At 42.9% G+C, this 14588-nt stretch overlaps 3 protein-coding genes across 3 annotated transcripts; all 3 read right to left on the reverse strand.

Annotated features, from left to right (window-relative positions):
* Positions 1-269: 269 nt before the first annotated feature.
* On the reverse strand, positions 270-1407 carry ATP5F1E (ATP synthase F1 subunit epsilon). Its single transcript, XM_052684337.1, has 3 exons — positions 1290-1407; positions 1071-1206; positions 270-400 (listed from the first exon to the last, which is right to left on the reverse strand). Exons 1-2 carry the CDS (start codon positions 1319-1321, stop codon positions 1083-1085), a joined length of 156 nt encoding a protein of 51 aa, XP_052540297.1. The 5' UTR covers positions 1322-1407; the 3' UTR covers positions 270-400; positions 1071-1082.
* Positions 1408-2132: 725 nt separating this feature from the next.
* Positions 2133-8010, reverse strand: LOC128081191 (putative protein TPRXL). The gene is made up of 3 exons (XM_052684215.1): positions 7993-8010; positions 6175-6255; positions 2133-4312 (listed from the first exon to the last, which is right to left on the reverse strand). The coding sequence occupies exons 1-3, from the start codon at positions 8008-8010 to the stop codon at positions 3473-3475; spliced, it is 939 nt and encodes a 312-aa protein (XP_052540175.1). The 3' UTR covers positions 2133-3472.
* A 541-nt stretch (positions 8011-8551) lies between these two features.
* PRELID3B (PRELI domain containing 3B) lies at positions 8552-14588 on the reverse strand. The gene is made up of 6 exons (XM_052684334.1): positions 14447-14588; positions 13684-13852; positions 13255-13344; positions 12513-12583; positions 11312-11414; positions 8552-10696 (listed from the first exon to the last, which is right to left on the reverse strand). Exons 1-6 carry the CDS (start codon positions 14476-14478, stop codon positions 10577-10579), a joined length of 585 nt encoding a protein of 194 aa, XP_052540294.1. The 5' UTR covers positions 14479-14588; the 3' UTR covers positions 8552-10576.

The raw sequence follows: 14588 nt of genomic DNA on the forward strand, positions 1-14588 counted from the left end.
AAAGTTTATTCTGAGCACAAAAGTATTCATTCATTATGGAAATGAAGTAGGCAAAAAAATGTTAAACAGCACTTACATCTCTCTCTTATTAATAGACCTGAAATATCAGCATGAAAGCCACAAAGAGATCTGCCTTGACAATAAACATCTGTTGCTAACAAATGGTAGAGTGTGATAAAAAGTCATCCATTCTAACACACACGAAAGATAAGTGTCTCTGCAAAAGGGAGTAGTTTGTTTCCAAAGGAACAACAGTTGCCACACATTCATTTGTTTATTCAGCACTGAAATTTATTAGCTGATTTATGTACATGGACAAATTTTACAGTTAACGTGTTGCTGTTATACTGCAGTCTTGCCTACAGCTTGCAGTTTGCTGTTCATGTTCACAGAGCAGTTCCTACGAGAGATTTAAAATACAAATTACTCGATTCAAGAGAACACACGCAGGTAGACTTCAAGCAATGCAATGCTTATTCTCAGATCCAGAATAGATCTGTGCAACATTTATGTTATCACCACTTATTTTTTCTGGATGTGTAACGCAATCAATCACTCCTGATCGTACTTACAACAACTTTTTCAAAACCAAGCCTTATGAGCTGCAGGCCTTGGTACAGAGATGTATTTTATGACAGTCTTGTCAGCTACAAGCATCTTACAGAAAGACTTTTCAGCAACAATACTCTCTGCTAGCGTAATTGCAGTAATGTTAAGGTACAAACACTGACTTTATGGGGACAGGCTGTTGTCCTATCAGTGTAACAGTCCCCAACACAAAACTGCCCTTGCAAATACCTGTTATGTAGTGCTTCAGGCAGAGCCCAGAAGAGACCTGAGCTGCTGGCTGCACGTGCAGTGTCACACACAGAGATACAAGCAGCAGGTCTCTTCCACAGCTATCAAGCAGCCTTTGCACAGATAACTTCGAACAAAACCCAAACCTTTCAACGCAGAGCCCTGCGCTCAGAGCGCAGCGATCCCCGCACTGCCACAGAGCAGCCCCAGCCCCGCTCACGGAGCCCCGTGCCGCTCCTCCAACCGCGGCACGAGACACGCCGCGCTCACACCTATTGGCCCCGCTATTCCTTCTTGGCCTTCACAGTCTTCACGGTCGCCGTCGCCGCCCTCTCCGCCTCAGCTTTGTACTGAGGCTTCATCGCCGCTCTGACAACCTGAGCGCAGATCTGGGAGTACCGGATGTAGCTGAAAACAGAAGGAGAAAGGAGAGGAGAATCAAGTTGGGAACCTAACGGCACCGGCCCGCCCTCAGCCACCGCCGGCGCTACCTGAGCCCGGCCTGCCGCCAGTACGACACCATGGCTGCGGATGAACGGCCGCTCCGCTGCCCACAAGGTCAGCGCCCACCGGAAGAGGAAAGACCGCCCCGCTGCTTCCTAGGCAATCAGCAACCAAGAGTGACCTTTCTTCCAATCAGAATTCGACTTACCTTAGGAAAGCTGACCAATGGTAACCGGCCGGTTACACTGGTCCCAGTTACCGCTCTCTGGTAGCGACCAATCAGCAAGCTGAACGGGGCGCGCGACTTCCGCCTTTCTTCTCGAGGTGTCTCGCGAGAGGGAATCGACTCTCCGCGGAGGTTGCGCTGGGCACTCAGCGTGGCTCCGCCCCGCGGTTCTCTGCGTGTTTTACCCGGGGCAGGGTGTGATTCGGGGTGGTCTCGGCTTCAGCTCCGGATTCGGCCGGTTGGGCCTTGCTTCAGGGATCCAGAAAAGGTCTGCGCGTGGCCTGCAGTGGTTCAGAGCCGGTAACGTGCCGCATTACACGTGGCCGTAAAGTACGTATGTTGGTGACGTGTTAACTCTTCGCTAAGAAGCTCTCGTGTAATCCAAGAATTCAGGCAAGGGTTAAAGGCGTTTTGGGTTTTCTTTTCCCCCAGGCTCTATCAGTTGTCTTTCCTTCTTTTTGCCATCACTTTCCAGCATTTTCAATTTAAGAGTGTGAGGATGAAAGCGATCTGTAAACCTGTGCAGCCACTGATTGCTGCAGTGCAGGCTGCCTTTGTTTGGAGTTTAAGCTGTGCCTGTCCTGAACGGTGCCCTCGGTGTAGGATTCCTTTGGCTGTAAGGTGCATTTATTTCACGCACCTGAAGTGCTATGAAATGCTTTCTTCAAACAGATTAACCACAGAAAATACAGCAAACTCGAGGCTATGATCCACTTTTCAGTAAATGATGGGAAAACAGACGATTCCCATATATAATATGCAAATGTCGAAGTAATTAGGGCTAAGGAGATCTTGGATTGTTTGTTTTATTAAATCCTTGTATTTAAGTATTCATACCTCTTCCCTGTGACTTCTTTCCAAAACCAAACCACATCACACAGCCTGTGGGATGCCCTGAGGAGCCATGCAGGTCCTGGGCTGACTTGGTTCCTCTTTGCTCACCTTTGGGACCACGGAGTGCTGTCACGTCACTGTGCAGTGATGATTTAACTGATGATAGCAAAGCTTTAAAGCATAGAATAATGTTCTCTATTAGAGATCGCAGCTCAGAGCTGCTGTAATTAACAATCCGCATAGTAGTGATAACAGGATAGATTTACAGGAAAAAAAAACAAAAACAAAACAGTTTTTCACCATGTACATTGTCATCTGTCTTCAGGGTATCATAAGCCAGTATGAGAAGATGATTACCTTATTAGTGTAATTAATAGGCACAGCAACCAGGAAGGGAGAGTAGGAAGGCAGAACTTCCTGTCCTTATTTGCCAGTTGATGCCTCTGCTGAGATCACACTGCAGTTACACTGACATTCTGAAAGCAGGGTTTCCTTCTGTCTGGACCAACAGTTTAAGCCTTGTGAGCTGCCCAGGTCATAAACATGGCTCAGCAGAACAGAAGTTCTTGTAGCTGAAATGGACACCTGAGTTCCTGCTGTGTGTCCCTATGTTCTCTCTCCCCACCTGGCTGTCTCTCACCTGTTCCTCTTTTTAATCAGCTGTTTTTTCCCCCCACCACATCTTCCCTTTCTGTATCTTCATGTGAAATGCCTCTGCAGTTCTGTGCAGTGCACTCTGATTTCAGTCTGTTTTGGAGATGCATGATGTGGGTGCAATTATTTACACATTTAGCTCTATTTAATATTTGTAGGTTTTGAAAGACAAACTGTCAGCGTGAATTAAAAGTTAAATCTGTGGGAGAGGTACCATGCTGAGACAGAATGGAAATTACCTTAATGACTGAAATTGAACTCTACAAAAATTGCAGAGTATATATTGATATTTATAAACCTGTAAACAAGGCACCATTGTAGAGTTGTACAAGCTGTTTTCAAGCCCTGTTCAAGTTTTGTTTAAATGCTAGAATGTATTTGTAAAGTGTGAATCTCCCTTCAGATAAAATCTTTTTAGAGGCGTAGGAAACATAAGTTAAAAAGGAGCACACAAAGGAGGGAGGCTTGTAAGGGTACAGTGAGTTTACAGAGAGAAGAAAGGATATATTAAAAGAGTTAAATACAGAGATCAAGAGAAGCTGAAGAGGTGCGATTAGCAACATCTAGAAACGTGAGAGTGGATACATCAGTGGGAGCTGAAGTTGTGAGGTTAGAAATGTCCAAAGGAATTGAGGAAGTGAGGGGAGAAGAATCCTGAAAGCAGACGCTGGAGACATCCGTGAAGGGTGCAGAGATGAGGTTAGAAACATCCTCAGCAGTCGATGAGGGTAACTCAGAGGAGCCCTGAAACATGAAGTAGTTAAAATCAGTGAGATCCAGTGATTCTGAAGAGGTTGAGGTTTGCTCTGAGACGCATGTTGGGATCGAAGGGATTTCGCAGGAATCATCTAAGGAAGCTGAACGACTGGAGGCATCTAGGGAGGGTGAAGAAGTGAGACTGGAGAGGTCTAAAGAGGATGAAGAAGTTGGACTCGAGAAGTCTGGAGAAGGTATTGAGGTGAGACTTGAGAGATCTAAAGAGAGCGAGGAACTGTCGCCAGAGAGATTCAGGGAGCCTGAGGAGGTGAGACTTGATAAGTCCAGTGAAATGGAGGAGGTGAAACTGGAGTGCTCCCAGGAATCTGAGGAGGTGATACTGGAGAGCTCTAAGGAGACTGAAGAGGATGTACTGGACAAGTCTGAAGAGGTTGAAGATGTGAGACTGGAAAGGTCCAGAGAAGATGAAGAAGTGAGACTGGAAAATTCCACAGAGGATGAAGAGCTCAGACTGGAGAGATCCAAAGAATCTGAAAAGGGGATTTTTTTTAAGAGTTCCAAGGAGGCTGAAGTCTTTACACTGGAGGGGTCCAGGGAGGCCAAAAAGTGAGACCAGGAAGGTCCAGGTGAGAGACGAAACTGAAATGCCAAGTAAATTCACAACATGACCAATTTTTAATTGGAAATATTTTTAACTGAAGATCTCTACTAACATCAGAACAACTTTAAAAGACACAATGAAACTCAAACAGTATCAGTTTTGAAAACAACACACAATTCTAGTCCTTACCTCTCTTGGTGTTGCTGATTTTGTGCAGGAAAGTTGAGTAGTAAGAGCTCGTAGAATTATTTAGAATACTGCTCCTTCATAGGGGAGCAGTACAGAAGTACACATCCATAAGAGTATCTACAGTAGAAGCCATTTTTGTGTCTTGGCATGGCTCTCCCTGTTCAGTGAGATTTTAACATCTGTGACAGCCTGACAAAGAGTACCCTCTGAAGGTCTGCAATAAAACAGTGGCAATGCAATGTAATGGAAATGAAAATGTTTCTGTTTCTCTTTTCCAGATAGCAGAGGATATCCAGACACCGGGCTGCTTACTGCTGATGTACAGAGATGAAAATAAAAAGTGCACAGATGTACATGGTGGCTTCGAGTCAAACCCAGCCTCTCACAGTAAAGGTGTGACTGATTCCTTCCTTCTGATTCATAATGTCTAACTCGAAACTGGATCTTCCTGATGATGCTAACAAAGTAGCAAAGGAAGTAATGAATTTTTCTCCACAGCGAGTACAGGATTTATTTTTGAAAGCCAGCAGTATGCTAAGCTGATGCTGTGGTAAAGAAATACGCAGTCGTATCAGTTCTGCTTGGTTTTAGGTAATGTGAGGTCTTATTTTATTATTTTAATTTTGTACCTCTGGGCATAAAACTTGAACTGTAACGACAGTAATTTTTAGGTTGTGGTAAGCTTGAATTGATGAATAACATTACAGAGATAGAATGGAGGCATTAATTAAAACAGAAATGGAACAGCTGATATTTTAGTTCAAAAAGGTACACCTAATTATAGTACGAGTGGATCAAGAAGCTGATCTGCAGCTGCTGCCTTCTCATCTCAAGACTGTTGTAAAACAGTAGTTGAACCCTGTTGTTTTTCCAGTCATAGGCAGAAGATGGCACAGAGTTCCTCAGAAAGTTATCCCAGGAGTATTTTGTGGACCAAGGAAGTGGATATAGCAACAGGAGACTGCCTTTTCTCAGGTGAATACATCCAGGCTTTGCTGTTATTACACAACTGCTGCATGTATAACGGATTTAGCATAATCACCAGCACTCCCACTCAGGTCACCTTTTAGAGGCAAGTGTCTGCTGAACACAGACTGAAGGTGACAGGAATAATGTTTTACTGTGTAAATATTAAAAGTGGGGGTTTAACACAAGACAAAAATAAACAGAGTTAAAAAAAAAAAAAAAAAAAAAGCTGATATGTGCCAATGATGAGATCTGAAATAGTTCATGAATGCACCTGAATGTGTATTCATAGTGTATCTGTAACTTCAGAGCTCATGCAGCGTGGTTGTAATTTTGTCAGTATCTGTAGATGAGAAGGCAGAGCACACAAATCTTTCTTGATGCATCTTTGTATGCTGTCCTCTGCTCACAGTAAGAAAATAAAACTAAGTAGTTCCTTAAAAAAGCCCTTGTTGTTTAACAACTGCTTTCTTGGTGACTGACTTTATCTCTAATCTTATAAAGTTTCTCAAGTACATTGTATAGGAAAGAAAAATAATTGCACAGAAGGAAAATTACAGTAGAAAGAAAAGCCAGTATCAATGACTTCCAACAGATTATAAGAGCCATTACCCCTTCACTGCATTCTTTATGCCTTAAATCCATAAGGTTATTGCCTATTTTTCTATGAAATAACACTGTCAAGAAACATGGAATTACAGTTACTATTGTATAAAATATACAGATCAGTAGTCATACTTCCTACCTTTGATAGCTGTGGATTTATCTCCTTTCTCTGCTTGTGTAAGCCGTATTGGGCTATGCTGCTAATGCTCTGCTGTTCTCTCTGCTGATGACCCTAATCTGCTCCACAGCTACTGGAAATCATGGCATGCTGATGACAATAAAGGTCATCTCCTATTAAATCTCCTCTTTGTTTAAGCACAGCACTAAGCACAGAGCACAGCAGAAAACATGCTCCAAAATCAGCTCTAATCTTAAAATAAAGTTGCACTTCTGTGTTGTTTTCTATTACATTTTGAAGGTTATTTGATGAAGCAGATGAGGAAACTTATTTTTAACTTCTGGACATCTGGATTCAAGTTGAAAATATTTTGCAGGGTCTGCCAAGTCTTAGCTGCCCATCTGGGAATAAAGTCTCTGGAGGAGCCCAGGATCCGCAGAGAAGAATTCAGGTACATTCAAGGTCTAAGAATGTTGTGCATGATTTTGTACATGTTTTGATGTGCTTGCTAGCTTTTTCTTGAATGTTATGATAAAATAGCATAATAACCTAAAACTTTCTGTCTACAGTCTGTTACAGTGTTGAATCAAACTTTAAAACGCATGGAGGTGGCAGCCAGGGCTGGGGCGCTTTTTCAGAAGTTTTAAGTCTTACAGGTGCTTCTGTTTCTTTGAAAGGTTAGGCTGACTTAGGATCCTGCTGTAGGGAACCTGGACTCTATGATCTCTGGAGGTCCCTTCCAGCCCCTATGATTCTGTGATCCTAGTTAAATAAGCACCATTATTGCATTTCTCTTTACAGACTAGGAAATAACATCATCTGTGCAATACCACCCTACTCCATTCCTCCCCCCCCCTTTCCTCCCCCTGCCCAGAAGAAGTAAGGGGAAATCGTGTAGCTTGCTGAATGTCTCTCAAAACTGAGGATTAAAAAGAGAGAAAATAAAATGGGCGGAATATCAGGCTAAGAAAGTTAAATGCTTTTACTACTTCAGCTAGATAATTCAAAATACAAGGTGACTATACAGCATGACTGAGTCCCAAGTGCAGGTTCTGGCACAGTTTTTATAGCAGTAATGCTCTTTCAGTGCAGATGGGTGCATGGAAGCTGGGCAACTACACAGCACAGAGAGGTTACAAACCCAACAGATCTTCTTAGAACACCTTGCAAGTAATATGAAACAAGTTGTTACTTTAGCTGTCTCCAGCATGTGTGAATGAAGAAGTGAAGAACAAGTTAGGTATAATTTAGAGTAAAAATCCTTAGGACCAGAAAAGTGCAATTTCCTGTACTAAGTTAACACCAAAATTCCACTACTAGTATCACCAATTCTTATATCATATGTGAGCAAAAATCTTTTACACATTGTTTTTTCAAAACATTTAAAACAATGAATAGCAACAATAGCTAATGATTTCTAACTTAGTTAAAAATTCAAGTGAACAGTGTAATAAGTCATCTTATCACCTTCTCCAGGCCATGAGCTTTGGATCTAAAGCTTACTCACTTCTGTTTGTTAGAAAAGTTATTCAGTTGAGCTTGAAGTTTGTCCACTTTAACAGCATATGCAGGTGAGGTGAAGAATGAATCCACTTAGGTAAGCTGAAAGAAGTAATGATCCAGACCCACTGCTGATTTGTTCTCATCATATTCCTCTATCCCTCTCCCACCCCCTTTCTTTCTTTCTAGCCCTTAAATTTTGTCCCTCCAATTGTAATTCCATTTTCTTTCCCACCTGCCTCATTAGTTCTGACCAGCAGAATGCACAGCTGCTCTGCACAAGCAAACATCACATTCACTGCAGCATCAAAGCATTCAGCCACAGCACCCTGCATTCACCTGAGCATTGCCAGCCATGACACAGCTATGCAGGCAGCTAGCAAAGAAACCATCTGATAGCAGTGCTCACACTTCCTTCTCTGATGGCACAAGGTGTGTAGTTGCTGCACAGCCCATCACACCAAATCAAACAAAGCTTCTTTAGGTGAAGTCTCCTCTTATGACCACTGTGAGTAAACAACCAGACTGTTCCATGACTGTACAGACTCAAGCAACCTTCTGCTCTTAACAGTATGAGGTTCCATGTAGAGAGACATACTCCTTGACAGCTGAAGTGTACAGAGCTCAGTCTAAGGAGCAAAAACCTTCCCCTGTGATCTAACAAACTGAAATTTGGTCACTAGTTAATGTGTGAGATTGGTGGAAAAAAGTGGTTAGTTATAAAAGAGCAAGAAAGACCACAGCAGCTGCAAACAGGTTTGATTTATTGCCACTTACAAATGTATACTATAAGATACACATCTGAATAAAATAAGCTATTAACCCTGGACTATTCCTTCAGCTCCATGCCCCACCCAGATTAATACTCTAGCAATTAAAAGAAATGAATAGAACACAGTTTGAGGAACTAGGCAGAACGCAGCTAACATTTTATTTAAAATAAAAAACCAAGCACATACAGAAAGCAATATCCCTTGGAATAATGAGTGCAGGCATATAAATAAAATAGCACAAAATAAATCACGATCTTCCAAGAAGTTGTTGAATGCCTGCAAAAATTAAGTAGTCTGAAGTTCTTTTTCAGTGCAAGGACAAACTGAATTCGTACTGTGTAGGCCCTTAGTGCACAAAAACTAGGAAAAGATAAAACTGACTTTAAAATGGCAAGTGATGCTGAAGGCTGAACAAATATTTGAAGTCACTTTTAAGCGCTGCATTTTTTAATCAGAAGTTACAGTACGGTTTTGCAGAAGTTTCAAACACACTTAAGTTGAAATGCTATTTCAGCTGCAATAACCTTCTGTAAAAGCACAAGAAACCACAATTATTTCAGTTTATAAAGGTATTTTCAAATCATTTGTTTTAGAAAAATATTTAGAATAGTTAAACTTTTAAAAGGTGTATACATACATACCTCTTTTTTTCCCCCCAAACTCATTATTTTCCGCCCCCCTCTAAGTTTCCCACTTAAAATAAGCTGTTTACATAGCAGATACTATTCAATGGGCAGTTGCACATAACAGAAATGGCATGCAACATGAAATATGCTGGAACAGGTGACATTACAGTTCTTAAAGGTTAAGAGAGTACTGAGATTACTTGTAAGCTTAGAATCAAAATTGCAGGAAATGTCTCTGGCACCAGAATGAAGGACCCAGCTGACTTGGGGCTGTGTTTTCCCATTATTTTTTCACATCAAAGGAGTCAGATGGGACAGGCAGCCTCTACTGAAGTCAATAGGACCACCAGCAAACTGTGTATTATTTAAGTACAAATGTCAGGGTCTGAGCTTGAAATTCCCACAGCTAATCACTGAAGTCAGTACCGAGAATCTGTAATAAGTACCAGGAAAGAAAAGTGTAGAAAACTTCAGGTTTTCCCTTAAAGAGCCTTATTTTGTGAGCAAATAAGCCTAAAATGTAAAGGACCTTCTGGAACTCAGAACACAGCGTTTAAAGGACAAGAAATCGTTGCCCTTTGTTGTGTAACAAGTTACTTCCAGAGCATGATCAAGTTAATGAGTATATTGTTAGTGTTCTTAATATTACTTCCTTTCATGCTCAGGTATCTCTACCCAGCTTCAACACTTTTTAGTCCTTTACACAATACTTTGAAATTCTGGAGTGAACAGCTGCTATTCTCAGAAGCGCCATCAGCTTATGAAATTGTTAAGGCTCAGTGCATATTGTACCCCTTTGTTTAGTGGGCTCCTAGAAATGGAGTTATTCTGTAAGTTTAAGATAAAACTTATCTCAGATTTCTGCGTTTCCAGCCCAGCAGTGTCAAACTTAGGAACAGAATTTAGGTGTTAGCAGATAAGAGACACTTCTGAATGTTTTACCTATACTGACCGAAAAATAATAGAGTACCAGGTTAGCTCAACTAGTTAAACTAGTTAAAAAGCATATAAAAATATTTTCTACATTCTTTTGTTTTTCAAGCTTCAAGTAATAAACTTTCTGTTAAACCGAGTTGTATGACACAACTGTCAATGCTTAACAAATAGGACAATGCTGGAACAAACCTTCTGTTAATGTTGGGCTTGGTCCCAAGAGGTAGTCCATAAGTCACACAAAAACAAAAGTTCCACAGAAGTCAACCAAACATGCCAGTCTCCTTCAACATATACAGCCTCACCTCTAAACGAGGCCATTTCAGGTCTGAAGTATTATAAGTTAGTGTTCATGTAAATACAGGAATACTTGAAAATTATTTCTTCATCTGCAATTGAAGTTCGGTCCAGCTGAACCAATATATTAATTAAGCTTTGCCAATCAGCCTCATTAGTAAGAACTTAGCTTTTCTCCAAATTAAAACTTGAAACATACCTAATACATAGGTATGCCCTTAAATAATATATATTTACGTTTGGAGAGAAGCTTTAGATTGCTAAACCTTGTTAATAACACAAATATATTTACTATCATTTCTCTACAAATGCTGCTGCTGCCATTGAATTCCTCATCGTTCCTCTTGCTGAAGCTGTGAACTCCTCAATTTCAGCATTGAGTCTATTTATTACCCATTCCAATGCTTCACGGCCCTACAGGTTAGAAAAAATAGGCTTTAGTGTATGAATCCTAGCAACGATCCAAGCAAAGGTAAAGAAATACACAGCTTTGTGACATTCTTTACTTCAGAAACCTGACTAACACAGAAAGATGTGCTGGCTCAAACCAAGAATATTCCTTATGTCAGCAGTGCTGTGTTAATGAAGCACAAAGTGGCTTCTTATTCAGTTTGTGTTTTATCATTCTTGAGGCTGAACTCAAAGGGTAAACTCTGAAAAGATTCACAAAGAACAATCCTTCAAACACCACTTCATTGCTCCACATCACTGCTGCAGATGAGTTTTGATGCGTTCCTTCTCAATAGCAAACCTCACAGATGGCATCAGGAGGGCAGCCAAGGAGTGAGAGGCTTAAGTGAATGGAAATGCTTTTCCAATGAAGATTCAGAGCACTTGCCAATAGGATTTATTATCCACATTTGCAAGGAGAAAAAAAGAGCGAGTTCAAAAGGCTGAGCATTCAGGAATCTACAGTACAGACAGTAGAACTACTTGTATCCTAAGACTGCTGACAAAGCCAAAAAGTAATACAGAGATTTGCACTGCCATTTAGCCAGTGGTCACACGTTACACAGAGCTCATACTTACTTTATTAGCATTGGAAGAAATCGTGTTTGCCATTAATCCCTCTAGGTAACTGCTAAGACTGACACCTTTCACAGATATTATTGCTTCTTGTGTCAAAATGGTTCTGAAATAGAACAGAAAGTGAATTGTGCAGAGTAGTTCAAAGCAGTGCATTGCCCGAAGGCTTCCTGCTCTGCCCCAACAAGGACACTGCCATTGCCTTTGCTGGGAGCACAACCCCCTCTCAGTTGCTTAAGTGCACTTAGTTCTATCGTGAAACAAAAGCCAGGAGTCCCCACTAAGTCCAAGTGACTCTTTGTAGCACTCAGCTATTTCCAACGTCAGCAGCCAGCAGTTAGAGCACACAGAGCAAATGGGAAGATACACTGGAAAAAAACAGTATTAACATAACTCCTGTAACAGTGGGTTTTAGCCTTTCCCATGGCCATAGGCAAAAAGTCTTCACTAATTCTAGAAGTACAGATTCAGCACTCTTTGCAGTTGCCTTAAACAGATGAATAATTGTATGGGAACTACTGAGTCACGGCCTGAACCTCTGATTGATCACCTGAGGTGAGCCATGAGCCAGCCAGAGGAGCACAGCTGAAGGCAATTCTGTGCTACCAGAAGGGGTGGAGCCTGGCTGCACCCCTCCTAGACCTATTTAAGAGCTGGCTGCCAGTGGGGAAGGATCTCTTCTGGAGATTGCCTCTATTGGTGCTTTGTGGTGAGCCCAGCATAAGGGTAAGTCTTCTATTTTATTCTTTTGTTATCATTGTCCACTTTGCCCAACTCTCTTGATTATATTGTGATTGTAACATCTTGATATCCATTGATTATACAATAATGTTCTCCAAAATGATAAAATAGAGGAAGATAAATGTGTGGTGTACAGTTTTGTGCTTGGACTGATGAAGGGATCAAACCTCAGAGCTGTTAAGTGAAGACACACAGATATGCTCAGCTACATGCAGGATGCAGCAGAACTGCTTGAACAAGTGAGCTGAACTGGGCTCCACTGTGCCATGACATTCACGTTCCCTGTAGTGCTCTCCAGAAGCAGTGTAGCTAAAGTGACAGTATATTATCTCTTTTCAGCCAAGACAGCACAACAGAAGTCACACAAACCCCGCTGCATCATCCTCTATAAGGAAGACCAAGGCAATTTACAGAGCCAAAGTCTGCTCTCCCTCGGGCAGTCTCAGAAGGAAGAGGTACTCACTTGTCTGGTTCGTGAGGGTGTGGTTTATAGACAAGCCTCTCATCTACTGACACGAGGTTTGTAAATGAAATCTGCAGAACATAAAACAAGATTACCCCTCTGTAAAAGCATTACAGAAATACTATATAAAACTGCAGATGGAAAACCAACACAGATCTGATTTAAACAAGGTTCTTCTTGCACGTATTAGCATTAAGGTTGTAGAACTCGAAAAACAAATCTCCAAGTTCAGCACTTGCTGATCTCATTGTCTTTTCCTGGATTGTTTGGATCACTTATCAGCTACCAACATTTAGCATACACAAATACCACGTTTATGTCAAGGAATCAGAAAGGTGTGGCAGTACGTAAAGCAGATGTTAAACCATCAGGAAACTGGGACACTGTGCACCAAAGGGCTTGGAGAAAAACATTCCAGAAGAGCAAACAAAACCAAGAGTGGCAATCTGCTCATCAGTGTGTTCTGTATGCCTTGTGGTTGGACTTGATGACCTTAAAGGTCTTTTCCAACCTGTGTGATTCTAGAATTCTACGATTCAGGTGCTTCACATCTGAGCAGTGCCAAAAACACAGCAGCTCCTTTCTGAGAAAAAGAACTGGTCAGCTATAAACATCACTTACACATGTAACACACCATTCTAATGCAACTTGCAAATCATTTGTAAGGTGCCTTTCGTCTTCAAACTTCTAAGGCACAACTATAAGCTGCAATCTACTTGAACTGCAGAACCAGAGTACTCACATTACTGGATTTAAGCTCCATTGTTTTTTTCAGTGGGTCAACGATGGAGTGCTCCTGAACGTAGGTCTTCGTTCTGCATGTGCCAATGAGCTGGGAGATGGGCACGAATACACACAATTAATTACGCTGCCATTATTTTTAGTGCTTTTAAATGCACAGGAAGTGGTTACTGTATTAAACAGACACTGATGACTGAGGTTTAGTTAAAAATAAAAGCACTCAGCAAGGCAGATCTCATTTTTACAATTGGAAGCAATGTAAGAGCTTGCCAATTTTTGTCTGTCTGGAACTCAGTACGTGTAACACTGTTAAAAACTTCCTCGTGCACAACTGCCTGGACTCATTATGAGCTCACACATCTCTATTACAACATCCTCACAGACTTCCCCTCCCTGCGGTCCCTTCCCAGCTGTGCCGCCGCACACGCACCGATTTCACAATGGCTGGGATTCCCCACTCCGTGCTCAGCAGTCTGTGGCTGTGCAGCTTCCCGCTGCTGTCAATGTGTCTGTCCAGGACGTCCACTCCGACCACGCTGGGGTTCATTGGGTTTGGGTATTTCTGCATGGCAGCTGTTGTTACAGTTTCCCAGGGATGACTGCCAAAACACAACCAAAGCACGAGGCTGAGCACCGCAGCGTTGTAACCGGAGTTCTATGCAAGCTGAACCCAACGCGGCAGTCGGGTCGTGCTTTTAAAGCAGTTCAATTTACGTCTCTTAACCGCAAACGTCCTTCTCTAGCAGGAAGCAGCGGTACCGCGGCGGGGCAGCGGCAGGTGGTGCGAACTGAGCACAGGGCACCTGGCTAACGGGGATCCTGAGAGCCGTTACCTCCCGGTTTTAACGTGATACGAATGCGTTCGCCGTGACATAACGCCGACAGACTGAAACTTCTCGGGTACTTTTCACAAGAAACGCGGGCTCAGCTGCCGCCAATCGGAGCGGTTTTTAAGCCCCGGATCTCCCGGGAGCGGCCCCAGCACAGCCCACGAGGGGCACGGAGCGGCCCTTGGAGGAGAGGAGGAGCCGCGGCCGCCCAGTCCGAGCTGGGACCGGCATCGAGCCGGCCGGGGCAGAGCGGCCCGGAGGCGGGGAAGCTCCTCCAATCCCCGACCGACGGAAAACGAGGAAGACGAGAAAAAGGAAGAATCCGCCGCCCCGCTCCCTCAGCCACCCGCACCGGGCACTCACTCGAATACGTGCTCCGAGGTCCAGATCTTCATGGCGGCGGGCGCGGAGCGGCACAGCCGCGGCTCTCCAGGAGCGGAGCCCCTCCGTCACCCCGCGGTGCCGGGCCGCCGGCGGCAGCAGCGCCTGCGCAGCGTGGCCGGGT

This window comes from Tympanuchus pallidicinctus, unplaced genomic scaffold, assembly GCF_026119805.1.
Source record: "Tympanuchus pallidicinctus isolate F22 unplaced genomic scaffold, pur_lepc_1.0 scaffold20, whole genome shotgun sequence".
Lineage (NCBI taxonomy): Eukaryota > Metazoa > Chordata > Aves > Galliformes > Phasianidae > Tympanuchus > Tympanuchus pallidicinctus.

What these genes read in the sequence shown, in the direction of transcription:
- ATP5F1E (XM_052684337.1), bottom strand. Translation starts at nt 1,321, where the DNA reads ATGGTGTCGTACTGGCGGCAGGCCGGGCTCAG. An exon ending in TGGCGGCAGGCCGGGCTCAG is followed by an intron (nt 1,207 to 1,289) that starts GTAGCGCCGGCG and finishes TTCTGTTTTCAG; the next exon opens with CTACATCCGGTACTCCCAGA.
- LOC128081191 (XM_052684215.1), bottom strand. An exon ending in TAAATCCACAGCTATCAAAG is followed by an intron (nt 4,313 to 6,174) that starts GTAGGAAGTATG and finishes TTGGCATTTCAG; the next exon opens with TTTCGTCTCTCACCTGGACC.
- PRELID3B (XM_052684334.1), bottom strand. Translation starts at nt 14,478, where the DNA reads ATGAAGATCTGGACCTCGGAGCACGTATTCGA. An exon ending in TGGAGCTTAAATCCAGTAAT is followed by an intron (nt 12,584 to 13,254) that starts GTGAGTACTCTG and finishes TATGTTCTGCAG; the next exon opens with ATTTCATTTACAAACCTCGT. An exon ending in CACCCTCACGAACCAGACAA is followed by an intron (nt 11,415 to 12,512) that starts GTGAGTACCTCT and finishes GTTCTATTTCAG; the next exon opens with AACCATTTTGACACAAGAAG.